Source organism: Tetrao urogallus (genome assembly GCF_951394365.1).
Source record: "Tetrao urogallus genome assembly, chromosome: 19".
Classification (NCBI taxonomy): Eukaryota; Metazoa; Chordata; class Aves; order Galliformes; family Phasianidae; genus Tetrao; species Tetrao urogallus.
Window position 1 is genome coordinate 7262686 of NC_136832.1, and position 16499 is coordinate 7279184.

General features: G+C 49.3%; 1 protein-coding gene across 1 annotated transcript in view; it reads right to left on the reverse strand.

Annotated features, from left to right (window-relative positions):
- VAV2 (vav guanine nucleotide exchange factor 2) overlaps positions 1 to 16499 on the reverse strand; it is a gene marked incomplete at both ends in the record, with an annotated part of 97032 nt that overhangs the window by 63003 nt on the left and 17530 nt on the right. The window contains one exon of the mRNA XM_079544870.1: positions 11584 to 11700. Coding sequence (XP_079400996.1) covers positions 11584 to 11700 — 117 coding nt within the window. The remainder of the gene's footprint in view (positions 1 to 11583; positions 11701 to 16499) is intronic.

The window sequence follows — 16499 nt, forward strand, 5'->3', positions numbered from 1 at the left end:
GTTTCCAAGACCTCCAAGATCATCCAGTCCAACCATCCACCCACTACCAATGTTTCCCCACTGAACTGCATGCCTCAATACATCTAAATCCTTCTCTAACAGCTCCGGGGACGGTGACTCCACCACCTCACTGGGCAGCCCGTTCCAGGAAATGCCCAAAGCCTTCCCACTCAGCCCTCAAACAGTACTTGATGGATTTTTTTTTGTTAGCTGATGATTTGATACAAAGCACAGATTCACTGAGGTTGGAAAAGAACCCTATGATCATCAAGTCCAACCATCAGCTCATCACCACCACCCCCACTGAACTCAGAGAGCTATAGGGGCCAAACTTTTATCACCCAAGGAACGGCACACTGGAATAATAAGGGATGAAAACACTTCCTGCATCGATTATGAAGCTCTGGAAAAAAAAAAACAAAACTACACCTCCACACTCCTATGCACCCACATACAACACATCATCAAGAGGCATTTTTGTGCCTCTTCTTTGCCACCCGTCCCCATGTCCCAGCCAGGAACCCCCCACTCAGGGCACTGCATGCTGCCCTCTCACTGCACTCCCACTTTCCATTGCAACAGGCTGTGAGTGGGCTCCAAAGGAACAACTCCCAAACCCTCCATCCCAAAGGCTCATGGTTCTCCACGCACCGCCACGCTCCAGTAGATCTTCTGCTTTCATCAGCCAGGCTCCTAACACAACTAACCGAGATTTAATTTGTTCTTGCTAATCTTTTATCCGTGGTATTAGGTCATGTTTCCCTTTCCACTTGAAAGGCATCTTCAGCTTATTGGCAGCGGTGAAATTAATAGAGAAATCATTAGAAAGCGTAAGGCTAAGGCTGTGCAAATCACGCACCACAGAAGATTATTTCCAAACAATAAAATTAATTGGTGTCATCAGCCACCAGCAGAAACACAGAGAGAGTCCGCATTAAAAAACATAGAAGCTTATTGACAGCCCATGCTGCCTCATACATAAAACATTGGATGGCATAATTTTATTTGATTATTCTCTATGCAAAGCAGTTCCTCCTGCGTGGAACCAAGGCAGTGCCCCCGGCTCCAGCCCACACAAGGCAAAGGCTGGTGGGGCTGATGCCTGGCACCAGACAGCACCATCAGCACTGAATATCAGAGAACACAGCACTCAACACCTTCTGAAAGCCAAACCCTACAAAGATGGGCTGTCCAAACCTAAATCTACCGAGCCAAGCGGAGCAAATACTGAAGTGCTGACATTGCCAGGCTGGTAAACAGCAAACTATTAATTCCAAGCCTCGGGAAGGCACGTATGAATTTGTTTTGTTTTGGAAGAGAAAGAATAAATAGTAGCCTCGAGTCGGGATAATATTTATTCGTGTGCTTCACTTTGATGTGCAGCCCCTGTTGATGGCACACAGCGTGTGCACTCCCTAAATCTCTTTGAGAGCTTCCCGAAACCACAGCCCTGAGCAAGGGAAGGAAAAAGGAAACTCTCGAAAACCAGGTATTAACAAAGCAAAAGAAGGCTTGGCACCAGGGGAATCGTTACCGTTCCTCCAAAACACAAAGGGGAATTTAAATGGGTTTATCATAATTATTGAATCTCCCCCAGATGGAGCAGAGCTGTGGAGTAATTCTGTTCAGGGCACTCATTTTCATGGCAGGAAAAGCAAAACAATGAGAAGAGTACAGTTAATCTCCAAGATAAGCCCTCATTAGCTTGGTTCCAGCCACAATTTCTGCATTGCCCCTTCCTCCTGCCATCACTTGGATAGGCTTCCACACTCATGCAAATACCCTCCTCCCATTTCACACCTGCTGCATCACCCAGAAGGCAAACATACAGGAAAGAAAACTTTCCCTGTACAAATCTTGCATCTCTGATCATTCCTCTGACTTGCTTTACTAAACACACAGGTAAACCTGAGGTCCAATTGCACTGCTACCCCCAATGGGCACCACCAGTCATGTCTCTCATCCAACCTTCCTTTGAGCAGGGTCGCTCAGATTGATAGCCGTGCCTCATTTTTCCCTTAGTGTACCATGCTTTGGCATTTACTTGCTTATGTTAAGAAAACAGGATAAGAAAAAATGCATTTAATACAGCTAGAAATAGACCTGAGCAAAACCACTGACATCTAAAGATCTACTTGTCCTCCCCACAGCTTCACCAACAAAAATCTGTGCCCACTTCATGTCAATCGATCGCTGCCTCTTTACAAACCAATCTGTGGCAAAGACAGAGCTGGAGAAGTGTCTGGGAGGAGCTGAAATTAAATGTGGGTTCTACACAGCTTCAGAAACACCCCTGTAAGCACGAGGTGCCAGCAAAGTGCCCGCTGCAGACGGCGCTGGGGAGGTTTCCACCTCACGCAGCCCAACAGCTTTTTCCATCAGTGCCACTTTCTTCTCCCAGGGCTCCCAGCGCTGCTTTTCTCTTGTGCTGGGCTCTGCCACGGTGAAAGCAAGAACCATAGGGCTGTCAAGGTTGAAAAGGTGACTGAGATCATTTAGGCCAACTGCTGAAGCCTACGCTGAGCATCTCCAGCCACAAACCATTCTCCTTTGCTTAGCCAGAGGCGGGACTTCACAACCTTCCCTTGCTTTTTTTCTAGTTCTCCCCCTTTCAGGGCTAAAACAGAGCAGCTGACACAACAGCATGGTAATGAAGTGAAGGTTCAGGCTCTGCTGCTCCTCTGAAGGATAACTGCTCTTCCCTGAGTCATTGACCAAGAAGAGGCACATTACAAAGGGTCGGTGTGTGCACCAAACACTCCCATAATGGGCAATTAGACTTCCTCATATACCAGAAACTGGCTGCAGCCCCACATGGGGTCCAGGGGAGGACAACCTCTGCAATCAGTCCTAGCTCTCCTCTCCAGGACTTGCTGGCCTGGGCTCCTGTGCTGCCAAGGCACTCTTGGGGATGACGGAAACCCAAACAGCAGCAACCTGTAATTTCACAGCAGCTGCACAGACCTACCGTAAGTGCTGAAGGAGTCAGGAGCCGGTCCAAAGCTGCCCATTCTCTAACATTAGGGAGAAAACCTCCTCCTTGGCATTTTTCTTAAAGCCTTAGGCCAAGGAACCTTGCAATTACTTGCTAACTGAGCTTTCAGTTTTATTTTTAAGCTTTTAGCCCCTCACAACTGCAGGAAGAGCCCAAAGCATTACTCAAGAGCTCCCTACCCACTTAAAAACCAAAAGTCCTCTAGAAATGATGTGTGCAAGTCTGCTGCTCTGAGCCAGGGCCAAAAGGTCCAGACAAAGGCACTGAGCCCCTTCCTCAAGGGACAGCTATCATGAGCAAGCAGAGGATACATACATCAGAATGCCCCCGCAGACATCCCAGTTTGGGTTAAAAGCTTAGCTTCCTGCAGAACCTCACTCCTGCAGCCCATTTCCAGCTGCTCCTGGCTCCTTGCACCCAATGGGTCCATAGACCCAATGGCAGAGCCATTACTCTAGTGCCCAAGTGTACTCAGTGGACTTCAATTCTTGCACAATACAGTGGGTAGAGATATGTACATCCCCCCAAACTATGCTTTCTGCTGGCCTGGAGTAGGAGAAAGGATATGGCCAACACACACCCCAACAGGAGCCCAACAGAAGGGATCACCCCTCTGATCCTCCTTCCCAACCCCCAGGAAGGGCAGAGAAGTCCCAGACCACAGCCCCACTACAGCCAGCCCTAATGGCGAGACAAACAGCATCGATGCGCAAATGGAATTTGCCAAGAGGCATTTGAAGGGTCAATTCTTCACACTCCAGTAATTAGAACAATGTTATGAACAAAGGCGATGGGACGGGCGGCAGGCAGCGTGCTGGGGTTTGGCTGATGGAGGAAACGGGCTGAGCAAACAGTGGAGCCTTCAGGCGAGAGCCCTTCGCACGGCTCCCTGCAGGTTGGATTTTAACCAGAAGTTTTTCTCCTTCCCAACTGCAGCTTTTCCTATGCATGTATGTTTTTAAATAAAGTCTGGTACTTAGATCAAACGTGGGCTGGTGACCCTGACCTGCCTTTCCTCTTTACCTCAAAAACACCACCGAGGTCAATGGGTTTTTCCCCTTCCAGACCATTCAAGGTCCTACCACAGCATCACCTAGTGATTAATAGATCTGTGTGTGTGATCTAATACACCATAAACATCTAATCCCATTGAGCTCTTGGTCCAGAAACCAAATCTCCTAGGAGGAGCTGTCAGCTAAGGCCTACAAAATCAGCACACCCACAACAGCTGCATTAGCTGAAAGTGCTTAAAGTTAGCTTCCCATCCAGCATCTTTTATAATGGAACCAAACATCCCAGTTGAGAAAGGAAACAAAGCCAAACAGACCTACACGGATCCATCTCTGACATCTGCAGGGACTGCTGGACTCCATTTGCTGCTGCTCCCCAGCAACCAACGTCACAGAGCCCTGGTAGCCAACTTCGTGTTATTTCCAAGAGCCAGAAAATTTGGGTTTGCTTTATTTTTCCTTTTTTTTTTTATCCTTCTTAATTAATTTGCTGTGAAAACCTAGCGTCTCCAAAAGCAGCCTGAGAGCAGAACTGACGCATAGGGTTCAAGATACACTGCCACTGTACAATGGTTATTCATATTCTTACGGAGTGGGACTCAGCCAGTTCAATTCACATCTGCACTGAACTGTGATCTCAGCGCTGCTTCTGGAGCACAGAGGTCCTTTTGATAAATCTCTATGTACAGGAACTAAAGCACTATTTCCGCATGAGAGAAATATATTCAATTTTTTTTTTCTCAATAATCTTTACAGTCCACTGGTTTGGAAGACGGGATTTCTCTTTGCCGCTGCAGAGCGGCTGCACCCATCAGACTCAGGTATGTTGCAGGGACAGAAGGGAGCGACGCTCCAGAGCCCACTGCATCACACCGTGCCTCTGCAAGCTCCTCTCCCACACCACAGCTCCAGCACCAACCTTGTGTTGGTTGGGCTCTGCAAGCACCCAGAAGATCCCATCCTGCTGCCCAAACCAGTGCTTGCAGATGGGATCCTCTGGGACCCCCAGTTCTCACTGCACACTGGTGACACCAACACTGGAAGCTCTACGTACAGTGTGATGGCTTCTCATTTTCCCCCTGATATTTGACACTGCTTGCTGGCAGCAAGGCAGCAGGATGAAGCCCTGGCTGGGGACTGGAAGGGATGCTCCATCCGAGTCCCAGGAGAACACGAAAATTGCTGGCCTTACTTCCAGCCCATTTGCACATAAGCTCCTTCCTCTGAAATATTCACCACCTTTTTCAAAACTTAAGGAACAGGCTGTGAAATCCCCACCATCTGTCAGCCAGGGAGAAGTCTCCAAAGCCAGCCTCTCCCACACTGCCTTATTCTTCAGTAGATACGACTGCAAACATTTACCAGCTCCACACTGGAGCAAAAATTCCTGAAATTCCTAAAGACAGGCTTGGGATAGGGAACCCTGACAAATAGCAGAGTGTGCCCACACCATTAGCTTTACCCAGGGTGCATTAGGGCTGCCTCCTTGCTAACACAATCATGCTTTAATATGTAATTAGTAGGATGAAAATGATGCTGAAGAGGAAAATACCACACTTACATGCACCCCATTAAGACTGAGAACACAAATGAACTTGCTGCAGCATCACCATCCGAGGCTCATTAACCTCATCAGCAAAGCATCATCACTTGTACAGCCCCTGTGCCTCCCTCCTCTTCCTCACCCGTCTCAAACCCTGGCAGTTTGCAAGAGCTAGAAGGGCAGAGGCAGCTCTCCCAAAGGGCAGATGAGTTCAGAGCATTACACAGCCCACGCAGATGGCTTTCAGATGTCTCCATCACCCTGACCTCACCTGTGATGCTGAGAGAAGCTTTTCAAACCAATTCAAAGGACGCTGCTCCCTGCCAGCACTGCAAGCGGAGTCAAACCACCCATGTCAGTCCCATGTCAGTGCCCCGGGGTCCATGACACCATCCTCTGCCCCCACCACCCTGCACCCAATGGGATTGGGCATGGGAAGCACAGAGAGAGCAGAAGAAATCTCTTTTCTAGAGGAAAAAGAAAAAAAAAAAAAAACTGGACTCGCTCCAAGGACAAACAAGCAGCCCATTTTGAAAGAGTGGAACAAAATACTCCGACATGCTGACTTTTTTTTGGTTGTTGTTTTCTTTTTTTTTTTTTTTGATTCACTTGAATGAGTGGGGGATGGAAAGGAGAAGCCTTGCTGGCAGCAAGCGGCAGCAGGAGGGCAGCCCTGGTGCACGGAGTTGTGTTGGAAAGGCAGGAGCTGCTGGGAGAGCTGAGCACACACCTCACCAAACCCACGCTTCGCCAAGCAGCAGAGCTTTCCACGCACCATCTCTCTTTCCCTGCTTCGTGCAATGTTGATTTGCTGTGAAACATTAACGCTTCTATTCAAACAAGTGACCGTCCAAATGCAAAGGGCCAATGGAGGAGGAGCCCCAAGTAGGCCCCCCTGCTCCATGCACACAAGACCTGTCCCCTCCCCTGGCAGCAGGTCCCACCATCACAGTGGGTAATTGAGGCACGGGGCAATGATGCACCGATTGGTGCCTGCTCTCCTTTGGAATCTGTTTCCTGCAGAAGCTTTTTTTGGTTTTTTGCCTTTTTTTTTTTCTCTCAAATCTGTTCCAAAGGGGGAGGATGCAGAGCTGCCCCAGGTTGGTGGCATTTGGTCATGTCAGTGCTTTCAGGCTGAGAGTTTCGCTTCTGGCGCGTTCTGCCTACACAGGGTTACACCCACACGTTAATCTGCTTCAAGAAATGTTAATTATTCTGTGTAACTGAAGCGTTTGGCCTTGAGACAACCTCACTATCAGATGCTGCAGCTCCAAGAGCTTAGGAAACATAGGGAAGATTTTAATAAAGAAACAGCAGAGCCCTGGATCATCATGGAATAAGAACCTCCTTTTATCCCAGGACTGCTTTCAATGACACGACCCGGGCTGGATTTCCTTCCTTTTGCCAATGCACACAGAACAGCTGAGCTCAAGTGATGCCAGATGCACCAACGCAGCACTGAGTATAGAAGGACTCACTTTGCCTGGGGACATCTCTCAGTCATGATGATCTTCACCAAGTCATTAAGTCACAAATGCCCGATGACATAATAAAGGAAAAACATCTTGCAGGGGTCAAATGCAACCAGACATTTTTTAAACAATAGGAAAACCCTTTGTGGAGGCAGAGACGTGGATGTCTTATTGCTCAAAGGTTTTCCGAAGTAAAAAACATCATTTTCACCCCAATCTTGTCTAATATGACTGCAAGGAGAATTCAGCCAAGTGAAGGAACTAAAGGAAAATCAATTTCCTACACATTAGGAATATGCATTTATCCATGTCCTGATCGATACCTTGGATTCCTCACACATTACAACATCCAGCTGCTTTTTGAGAACAGCGCTCCCATGCAGACCATGGGAGTTACGAAAGATCCTGCCATGCTTGTTTGATCTGAAACTTAATACCCCTTAATGTGACCCCTTGGAAAAATACTGGGGAAAGCAGCCAAGAAGGGGGGAGGAGGGGGGGAGGGGAGGAGAGAAAGCAAAGCTTCCCAGAACAAACATTTCTGGCTCTTTCGGTTCCACCGAAAAGCTGTGCATCTATAAACAGTGCAGATTTGCAAGTAGGGGAGAGAGGAAAGGGAAAAAACAGAGCTAATTGGTTACCATGCAGCTAGAAGCTTGTGCTGGGCTGAGTGCCGGAGGGCCACCAGCGGGTGGGGGGGGGCACAGCCTCTGCTCTCAGCCAGCTGGGGACAGGAGACACCACAGGGCACAACACAGCTTGGCTTCCAGCTTCCATAAGAGAGCTGGGGGAAATTCACAGCACTTGGAGCCACAGCTCCAATGGCCAGCATGGCAGGAGGTCTGTGCAGCAGAACGCAGCACCTGGTGCACGCTTGGCTAGCCACAGAGATCAGCAATTCATTCGCCCCTATTTGCTATAGGGAAGTTCAGCGTCAGGGTTTCCTGTGCGCGATTTTAGTGCGTGGGTCAAAAACATCTGTGGGACGCACTGCACCTGCTGCGAGCCAGCCTGTAAGCCAAGGAGCAGCCTACAACCCCTGCATCCTGCACTGCTCAGCTCTGTGCGCCCTGACCACGGGCAAAGCACCACCCACCCCAAAGCAGACCCACAGAACCAACTCGTCCTCTCCCAGCTGTTTTTTCCATCCCAACATCCAAGCTGATGCAGAGTTAAACAAGCAGCAGCGCACACATCTCCATGTACCCTTTGCAGGCTGGTTACACTGCTGCTCCCATGGGAGCTTAGAAGAAATGCACACACCCTTCTTTTGGGGAACGCTGCTCTCATCTCATCCTACCCACTGCACACGTCATATATTGTGACTTACGGAGCAATCAGCAGATCAGCCTCCATAGGATCCCTCTCTGGACACGCACCCAAGCCCCACAGAGCAGCCACTGAGTGGCTGAGATGGTACAAAGGGTGCAAGAAGGGGAGCACTGTGCTGCTGTCCCTTCCCATGGGGCAGCTGTATGTACGCAGCACACGGGGCGAAGCTTCGTTCCAAGCAGCCCAAGAACTTCTGAAGAAAAGTGATGACAATTAAACACACATCAGGAAAGCAGAGAGGAGTGGGAGGCTAATAAACAGCACACTCTGTGGGTTTATGAATATTTGAACTATATTTCTCCAAAAAAAAAAAAAAAAGGTACATTACTGCAAGTTATTGAAAATGAGTAACTCCATTTAATGAACCTTGCTGCTATCATGCTGACTAATAGAGTGATAAAGAGTTTAATCCATATTTATGTACATTTTATCTCATCGTAGTCGGTGCCAATAAATTAGCAAGTCCAATAAGAGTTGTGTTTTATATCATTGCTGCTATTAAATGTGCATGAAGTGCAGCGCAGCACCACGCTGTACGCGAGCACTGAGGCTTTATTTCATTTCTCTTCCAGGAGCCGGGCTGTGTTAGCAGGGAATGGGCACAGCACCCGTGCAATGCCAGACCCTCATTTCAGACATAGCTGTGCCACCTCGTCCTGCAGTCAATGCAACCATAGAGCAGTTTATACGTACAGTTTCATACATCCTATTGTGGATGATGGTTTTTGAGCTCCTCGCAAGGAAAAAGGATTCAAACCCAAGCAAAGCTGCGATACAACTTGTAGAAAGCAACGTATTCTTTTAAACAATTTGGTCTTTTAAAGCGTTTACAAACTGGAAATGTGGGCAGTCAGCACGGCAGGTCACTTTTGGCAACCTACGCTGTGAAGCACAGCCCTCCCCTTGCGACAGAGGGCTTGCCTAACAACTGGACATCAGGAAAATATTGGCTGTGAGCAGCTATTGGCTCTTCAGCTCCCTGGGGTAACTGGGAAACACTGCAGCCCCGATTACAAGAACCATGACACATCCATTCCGCAGAAGCCCGCGCTTGCCAATTACCCAACATCCCACGAAGGCTGAGATGGATCTTTTCAGCCCCGTGGGGATTTGGGCTGCAGCAGCCCACATGGCCAGCGATCCCATTTCTCCAGCTGGTCTCCTGCTGGCAGCAAGGAAGCAGCGACTTCCTGAGCTTAAAGCCCAAAGAGGGATGAGAGTCCCCACTGCCACATTCTGTTTGCTAATCACACTTCAGCAAGTCCGAGTGCTGTCGGTGACTGCTGTCTAACCAGCCTTCAGGTCTGGAGGAGAGGAATAACTGCTTTCAAGCCCTCAGAAAGGAACCACCCAGCACTGCTCCCTATGTAATTAAACAGTCCTTAATTCCTACGCACCGCTCTGAAAGTCTCTAATACAGCCAAAGCGTCTCACAGGCCAAAACGCACTACTGGTATAAGTAATGAATGGCTTGGGGGAGGATTTTTTGTGTGTGAAGTCTGCCCTTGGCCAGTGGGAACGTGAATTGAAGGCTCTTTCAGCTCACAGGACTGCGGCTCAAAGCGGAAAGGCGCTGCGGTCAGCTGCAGATTTTTCCCTGTTTATTTGCTTTGCCGCTGTTGAACGCAGATCTGAGGATCGAGTGGGAATGAAAGGTGGCAAAGACAATGGGGACATTCTGAGAGGGACTCGGGGCAGCTGACATCCCACCGAACTCATGACAGCCACAGCAGGAAGAGATTTCAGTGCGCAGAACCTGTGCCTCGCAAACCACGTGAGGCTGTTTGAAGATAGGGTGCATTAAAGTGAGCACGATCCCAGCCCCCGAGCACGCTTGGGTCTCTCTGAAGTTTGTGATAAGTTTTTTTTCCTTTCCAAAGCCTCTTAAAAACCAACAAAAACGGCACTGTTACGGGTTAAAAGCCAACAGCACATCATCTGCTTCCCCTGCTACAGACCAAAGGCTGCAAAGTCCTCAATGACCTCCGAAAAGTAAACAGGAGGAGTCAGGAGAAGCTAAACCAGGACACAAAGGAAACAAAGCTGTGCTCAGCTGACACGTTCCAGGAGTTGCATCCCACCAGGCTCTGCTCGTGGGCTTCTATGGTGACGTGAAGCAGCACAGAGCGAGAGAAACGTGACAATAAAGCAGCGTTTCAATTAGCGGCGCTTCTTTCCCCAGCCCAAAAGGTGCCCTCTGTGCATTCCTATTCCCAGAGCAACAAGAGCTGCCTTGTATTTCATAAATTAAAAAACTCATAAAACAAGCCCCTGTGATTGCACATTCCAGATAATGGTCCAGAAATAAATTAGGCAATAAATATCAAATAATACATCCCCATCAGCAGTGAAAATCTACGCTTTGGATAATCGGAGGAGGAGAAGATGCCTTCAAGCAGCTTATGCCTGGCAGTTACAGGGAGGTAAAACAATAGAGAGAGAGCTTTAATAAATCTTTTCACACCTTCTCCACTGCAGAATATAGCAGTTGTCCCATGTAATAGCTTCCCTGAGCTCCAAATCCATCAGAGTAACAGTGCACTCCTGATGCCTTACATGTCAGAAGCAAAGGGAGCAGAACAACAGGCTCTTATCAGAACCACGTAGGATGTTCCTCCCTCACAGCTGGGGCTCCTGCAGCACTCAGTGCTGCCCATCAGCTGCAGCACAACACCAGGATACGCTCAGTCCCCCCCTGTCTGGGTGACAAAGCACCAACAGAGCCAGCACCCAGTGGGGGTAATGAGAGGGAGAACCCTCCATATGCATTTTTCACTTTGCTGCTAATTTTGCCTTGGCGTGAAACTTTCTGACCGCTTCAGAAACTCCCTGCGCCCCATCGCAGAGCTGACAGTGACTTCGGTATGGCTGTTGTGCTCGTGGTAGAAGCAGCAGCTGGGGTGGACAGTGCATGATTTGCACACACACACACCTGGGGAAAACCCTGAAGCACATCCCCCCCAAAAAAGCCATCTCCCATGGACTTACAGGCTGATCCCAGAGGCTCTGCAACCTGAACAAAGCTCGAGTGCTTGCTCTCCTAATTCACTAATGCACAGCAGAATCAGCCCCCAGATATTCAAGCTACCACAAGCCAGATGCATGGGTTAAGGCACAGAATTTGCTCAGAAAAAAATCACAAAGCCTTCCCACATTCACGACAGCATGGCACAAACCTGCAGAGCTGCAGCAGCACTGAGCCCTCGCATCCCCCAGGCGCTGTGCTCTTACCTTGCCGAAGTCCCGCACATCAAACAGGTCGAAGGGGTCGAACAGATCGCTGTTTCTTAACCCAAACTTGTCGTGACACACTTTTAGGAAGGTTCGGATGTTCTTCAAGCAGAGGAACTGAGAGAAAGGAAAATATAAAAGGGAGAAGAAAAAAAAAATAAGCGAGACGGGCACAGATTTGAATGGAGATTTCCCCCAGCTAAATTCATGTGTGACAAGTTAATAGGAACTTGGGGACTTGCACTGAAAAACGCTTGCGTTGGTTTATTTGTTGTTCCTGGAGAAGTCGGGCTCCTGGTGCCCTGATAGGACTTCTGTGTTCTCAGCTGCACAGCAGAAACAAACACCCTTTTGAAAAACAACTTTCACAGTTCAAACATAAGGTAACACTGCGGAAAGGCTGGAAAGCTCAAGCCAGAATGTTTCCCTTTCAAGCCTTAACCCAAATATAAATTACAGCTGAGGGGCTACAGAAGCCCAGCGCTGAGCTTTTAACCATTTCCAACACGCTCCTGCTGGCAGCTCCCTGCACAAGTTGTACTCACTACATCTGTAAGCACAACTGCAGCACGTCAGCATCACTGCTGTTAGGATGATGCTTCAGGTCGGTGCTGATGGATTTGCAGGACCACCTCATTCCCAACACATGGATTCACCCACACCCCATCACCTTTCCTCCCCTTCAGCCCCTCCACGTGAAGCTGAGCTCCCAGCACCGGGCACAGCCATCACATCAGTGCTCTCATTAGACAAACAAGCACCAGAGGCAGAAACTGAAAACAATTCTGTTTTTCTGGGGCATTCCTCTATTTCACATAAATGCTGCCGTAAATATAACCTGTCTAGACAGAAAGGGTTTTTGGAACCGCTTTACAACTTCTTGCTGATACGGGTTATGAAACAACTTTGTCTTTTGGGTGCCTGCAGGAATTCACATCCTGTGCACGCCGGTTGCTTGCAGCAGGCCTATGGCTGCTCTCACATGGCAGCCCCATTGATTTCAGATTTCAAAGCACGTGTTTATTTTAAATCCTTTTCAGCCTCCAGTTCTGAACGTGACTGGCACAGGTTACAGCCACAACTGCACACAGCAAGGGGCATTTCTCAGCAGAGCACCCCTGCAGGTCCCAGGGCTTGGGGAGAAGGGATGGCTGAAGGGCTCACTTCAGACTGACTTGCACAGCATTGGTATTCAGCTGAGCTGGAGGTGGAGGATGCCAGATCCTGAACCTTCCACATAATGTATTTTTGATTCCACGAAAAGCTCCAGCTTCACACTGCCTCCTTTCTGAGAGATCTCAGAGACTGCATGTCCAAGGCAATGAAATGCCTCATCCTGACCATTTCCAACAGCATGCCAGCACACCATGGCAGGGCTCCCACCCTGGGTTGTGCCTGCAGGACAGAACCAAATACTTTTTCCAACACGGGCTGTGTCCAAGTGTCTTTGCTCACCCACTTCCAACCTGGGAGCCATCAGGCCACCAGCTGCTGAGTTAGCAGGAGAAAGACACCGTGTGCACACAGCCAGCCACCGAGCTCACACAGTGACAAGCATCGAGGAAGAGATGACAGGCATCACAGAAGAGCCCCATCATCTGTTTAAAGACACGCTGCAAAGGCCCAGCAACAGGAGCAAGAAACGTCTGGAGAAACAGAATGCCCTGAATCGCTGCTGGGGGTGGTAATGAGCAGCAACCACAGCCCCTGAGCCATGCTGGCTGCAGAAGGGCCCCAACACCTGCACACACCAAGTTTCAGAACAGATTTGCTTATTTTTCAGCACGCTGCATTGCAGAGAGGTAAACAAACTGCCACCAGCCCTGCAGAAACTCAGCGAGTGCAAATCTCAGCATCACATCATGGGATGACAGCAGCCCTGCGCATAGAAGTTCCTCAGCAGCTTCTGGGTTGAAGCTTGTGAACGCTGCAGTGTCTGCTCAGCAACCAAACAGCCCAAGGTGGGATTTGGAAAATGCTCATCAGCAGACCCCAATTCCTACATTCGGGCTGGCGCAAACCTAGTGAAAGGCTTGGGATCCCCGAGAGAAACCGAATGATAGAATTTAGGGAAAGGAAAAAGTGGGGCAGGTGGTTTGTTGGTGTGGGATGTGAAAGCTCACAGCTTTTCAGAGCTGGTCTCTTTGGGAAGCAGTGATTGCAGGGCTGGGTTAGTGCTCTGGAGCCACGTACAATAACTCTGGGTGGCACAGAGCCACGCTGCTGAACCTGGTCCAAAGCCGTGGGCTTTAAATGGGCCCTGCAGCATGCAAGGAATGCTGCAGCTTCACCATTGTAGATAACCTATGACGAATGACGAAAGCGACTTTCTTTAGCACTTCCTGACTGTGATGTCAGATTTCCTCTTATCTGACTTCCAACACAGCCCAAACACACCAGGCGAAAAGAAAGCCCTCAATGGGGGAGCTGTGAGCATCTGCTTATCACGGCCGTCACAAACGGGAAAGGAAAAAAGCTCTCATTGAGAAAATATGGAATTTGCAATCATCAGTGGTGAAACGGGTACGCAGCAGTCTAAACCTCTTAAGAAAACAAAGGGCTGACTTCGAGTCACGCTGAGTTCCCCGCGTGCTGCTTTAACACTTGGAGAGGCAACAAGAGTGACGAAGCCCAGATAAGAGCCATGCAGGTGCTTGCACAAGCAGGCCGGCAGCCAGCTGAAGCACAGAGCTCTTGACACTCCCTTTGCTTGTTTCAAAGTCAGGAGCAGTTAGAAAGTCTAAGAGCATCCAAGTGCCCATCAGGATCCACAGGGCTGGAGCTACCAGAACCCTGCATTGACCACCGCTCATTAATCCATGACCTTTACCTCCTTATCTCTCCAAGTATCTCTGCCTGGTCTAGCTCTCCTCCACATCAAGGCTTTACCAGTGAATTTTGGGAGCAGTAATTAAAGCCACAAGCACAATGGAAGCTCATGTCCCGTTCCAAACAGCAGCCCTGCACCTTCTGCAGCTCTGGTGCTCCCCTGCTCCATCCCATTGTCTCTAGCAGAAAGCAGCAGCTGCAGAAGTGATACAAAAGCATCTCTGCAGAAAATCTCCCCTCCCATTCACATTTGGATTCAAGTCGCAGCTCATCAATTACTTTAGATGGACAGATTAAATTTCAGGTTGTTGGACAGCAGATTTATCTACTGAGAAGTGGAGAACAAAATTATTTTTCAAACAATTTAGTGCTATTATTTCTCCCCATTTCAGAGCCTCACAGACTGGGCAAATTCCACTTAGCAAGACTGATTAACGAGACCGAAACACCGATAAGCACTGACCTTCACCACAGCTTGTCTCCTCACCACCACCCACAAGCCCTTATTAACCCTAGAAGAGCACCTGAGGGGTAGCAATCATCTCCTCTAGCAAACAACAATTACTGGTCACTGGGAAGAGCAGAAGCAAGCCAAGGTGCTTCCCAGCAAGGAGCATCAGCTCTCAAGATGTCACTGAAGTCTCATCCTCCGGGGACAGCACACAATCATTAGGAGCTCCTGCTTTGAGCAGGAGGAACCTGGTACAGCCCTTGCCCTGCTTTGTGCCTGCTGCTCTCCTCGCTCCTGCACAGGTATGGTGAGCAGAGAGCTCTGGGCAGCTGTGGGAACTGCTGCTGTTCACAACGTGTGGGCTTCCAGGCAGGTCTCTCAGAGAACAATACAGAGGTTCTGTATTGGATGCCCAAATATGCAGAACGTTGTAAAATCAATTTAAGACAAACAAACAAAAAGCAATAGTGGGAGGTCCCAGAGTAACCTATTAAATTCACCCAAGTCACAAAGATCAGTTATAGACACAAGTACTGCTGGAAGTCATCCCTGAGCCAGAGTCGGCAGGAACATTAAGCAAAGCCCCTGGGTTCCCCACAAAGCATCAATTACTGAAACAAGGAAGGACTGAGGGCAAGCACCGCCGAGGTGGCTGATGTTCTGAGGACGTGGGAAGAATGAGAGATGCAGCGTAGCATCAAATGATTAAATCCACATTACTCAGAGATGCAGAAGAAACGCACTGACGTGCACATAGAGAAAACACAGGGGAAAGTCCCCCTGTAGGCCCAGCCAGCGCTGTAAGAGCTGCAGAAGCCCAACCTGTTGCATCCTATGGGGGCTCTGCTGACCCCAAACCCTCAGGGGCTGCTGCAGGCTGAGCCAGCAGGCTCACTTCACCCACTACACGTGTTCCTTCAGAGAAAAGTGAGCAATATCCAGAACAAAACCCCCATCAGGTGTCTGATGAACCCAAGATGACAACGCAGGGCTGGAGGAGGGAACGGGGTAATGCCTGGTGGTTTAGGGTAGGGGAATGAAAACACAATCTTTACATCCTAAGGGGCCACGTTCTGACGGCATCCATGACCTTCCCTGAGCTTGGAGGGAAGCTGAGCCATCCCTGGCAGCAGGGCCAGGAAGGTTTGCTGTGAGCATGCCAGGGAGCCGGCAGAGCCGCGCTGCCACTGCGATGCACAGGGGCTGTAAATGGGCGGAAGGAAGCTGTGACTTCCCAAAGAAAGCAGCCGGCTGCAGCCGGGGACAGCATTTCCCCTCTTTGTGAAGTCCTCCCGGGTCTGCAGGCAAAGGTCCCAAGGGGAAAGCCAGCATAGCAGAGGGAAGGGAAAGGCTTCACCCAACTGCCCCAGCCTTTCTATCAGAGATGGTTGCAGATCTGCCTTTCTCAGCCCACACAACCCCAGGGCTGCCAAAACCCATCGAATGCAACAAGAGCAGCCAGGGTGCAAACCCACCACGCTGAAACCTTGGCACTGAGGATTTGGAAAACCTTACTTCAGTTCTCCATGCTGATTATATGATATTCAGAGATGGATCTTGTGGGATGTCTTCAAGGAAGAAATCTGCAAAGGAATAAGCACAAGCTCTGGGAAAAGCAGATGGGCCTGATCCTTTC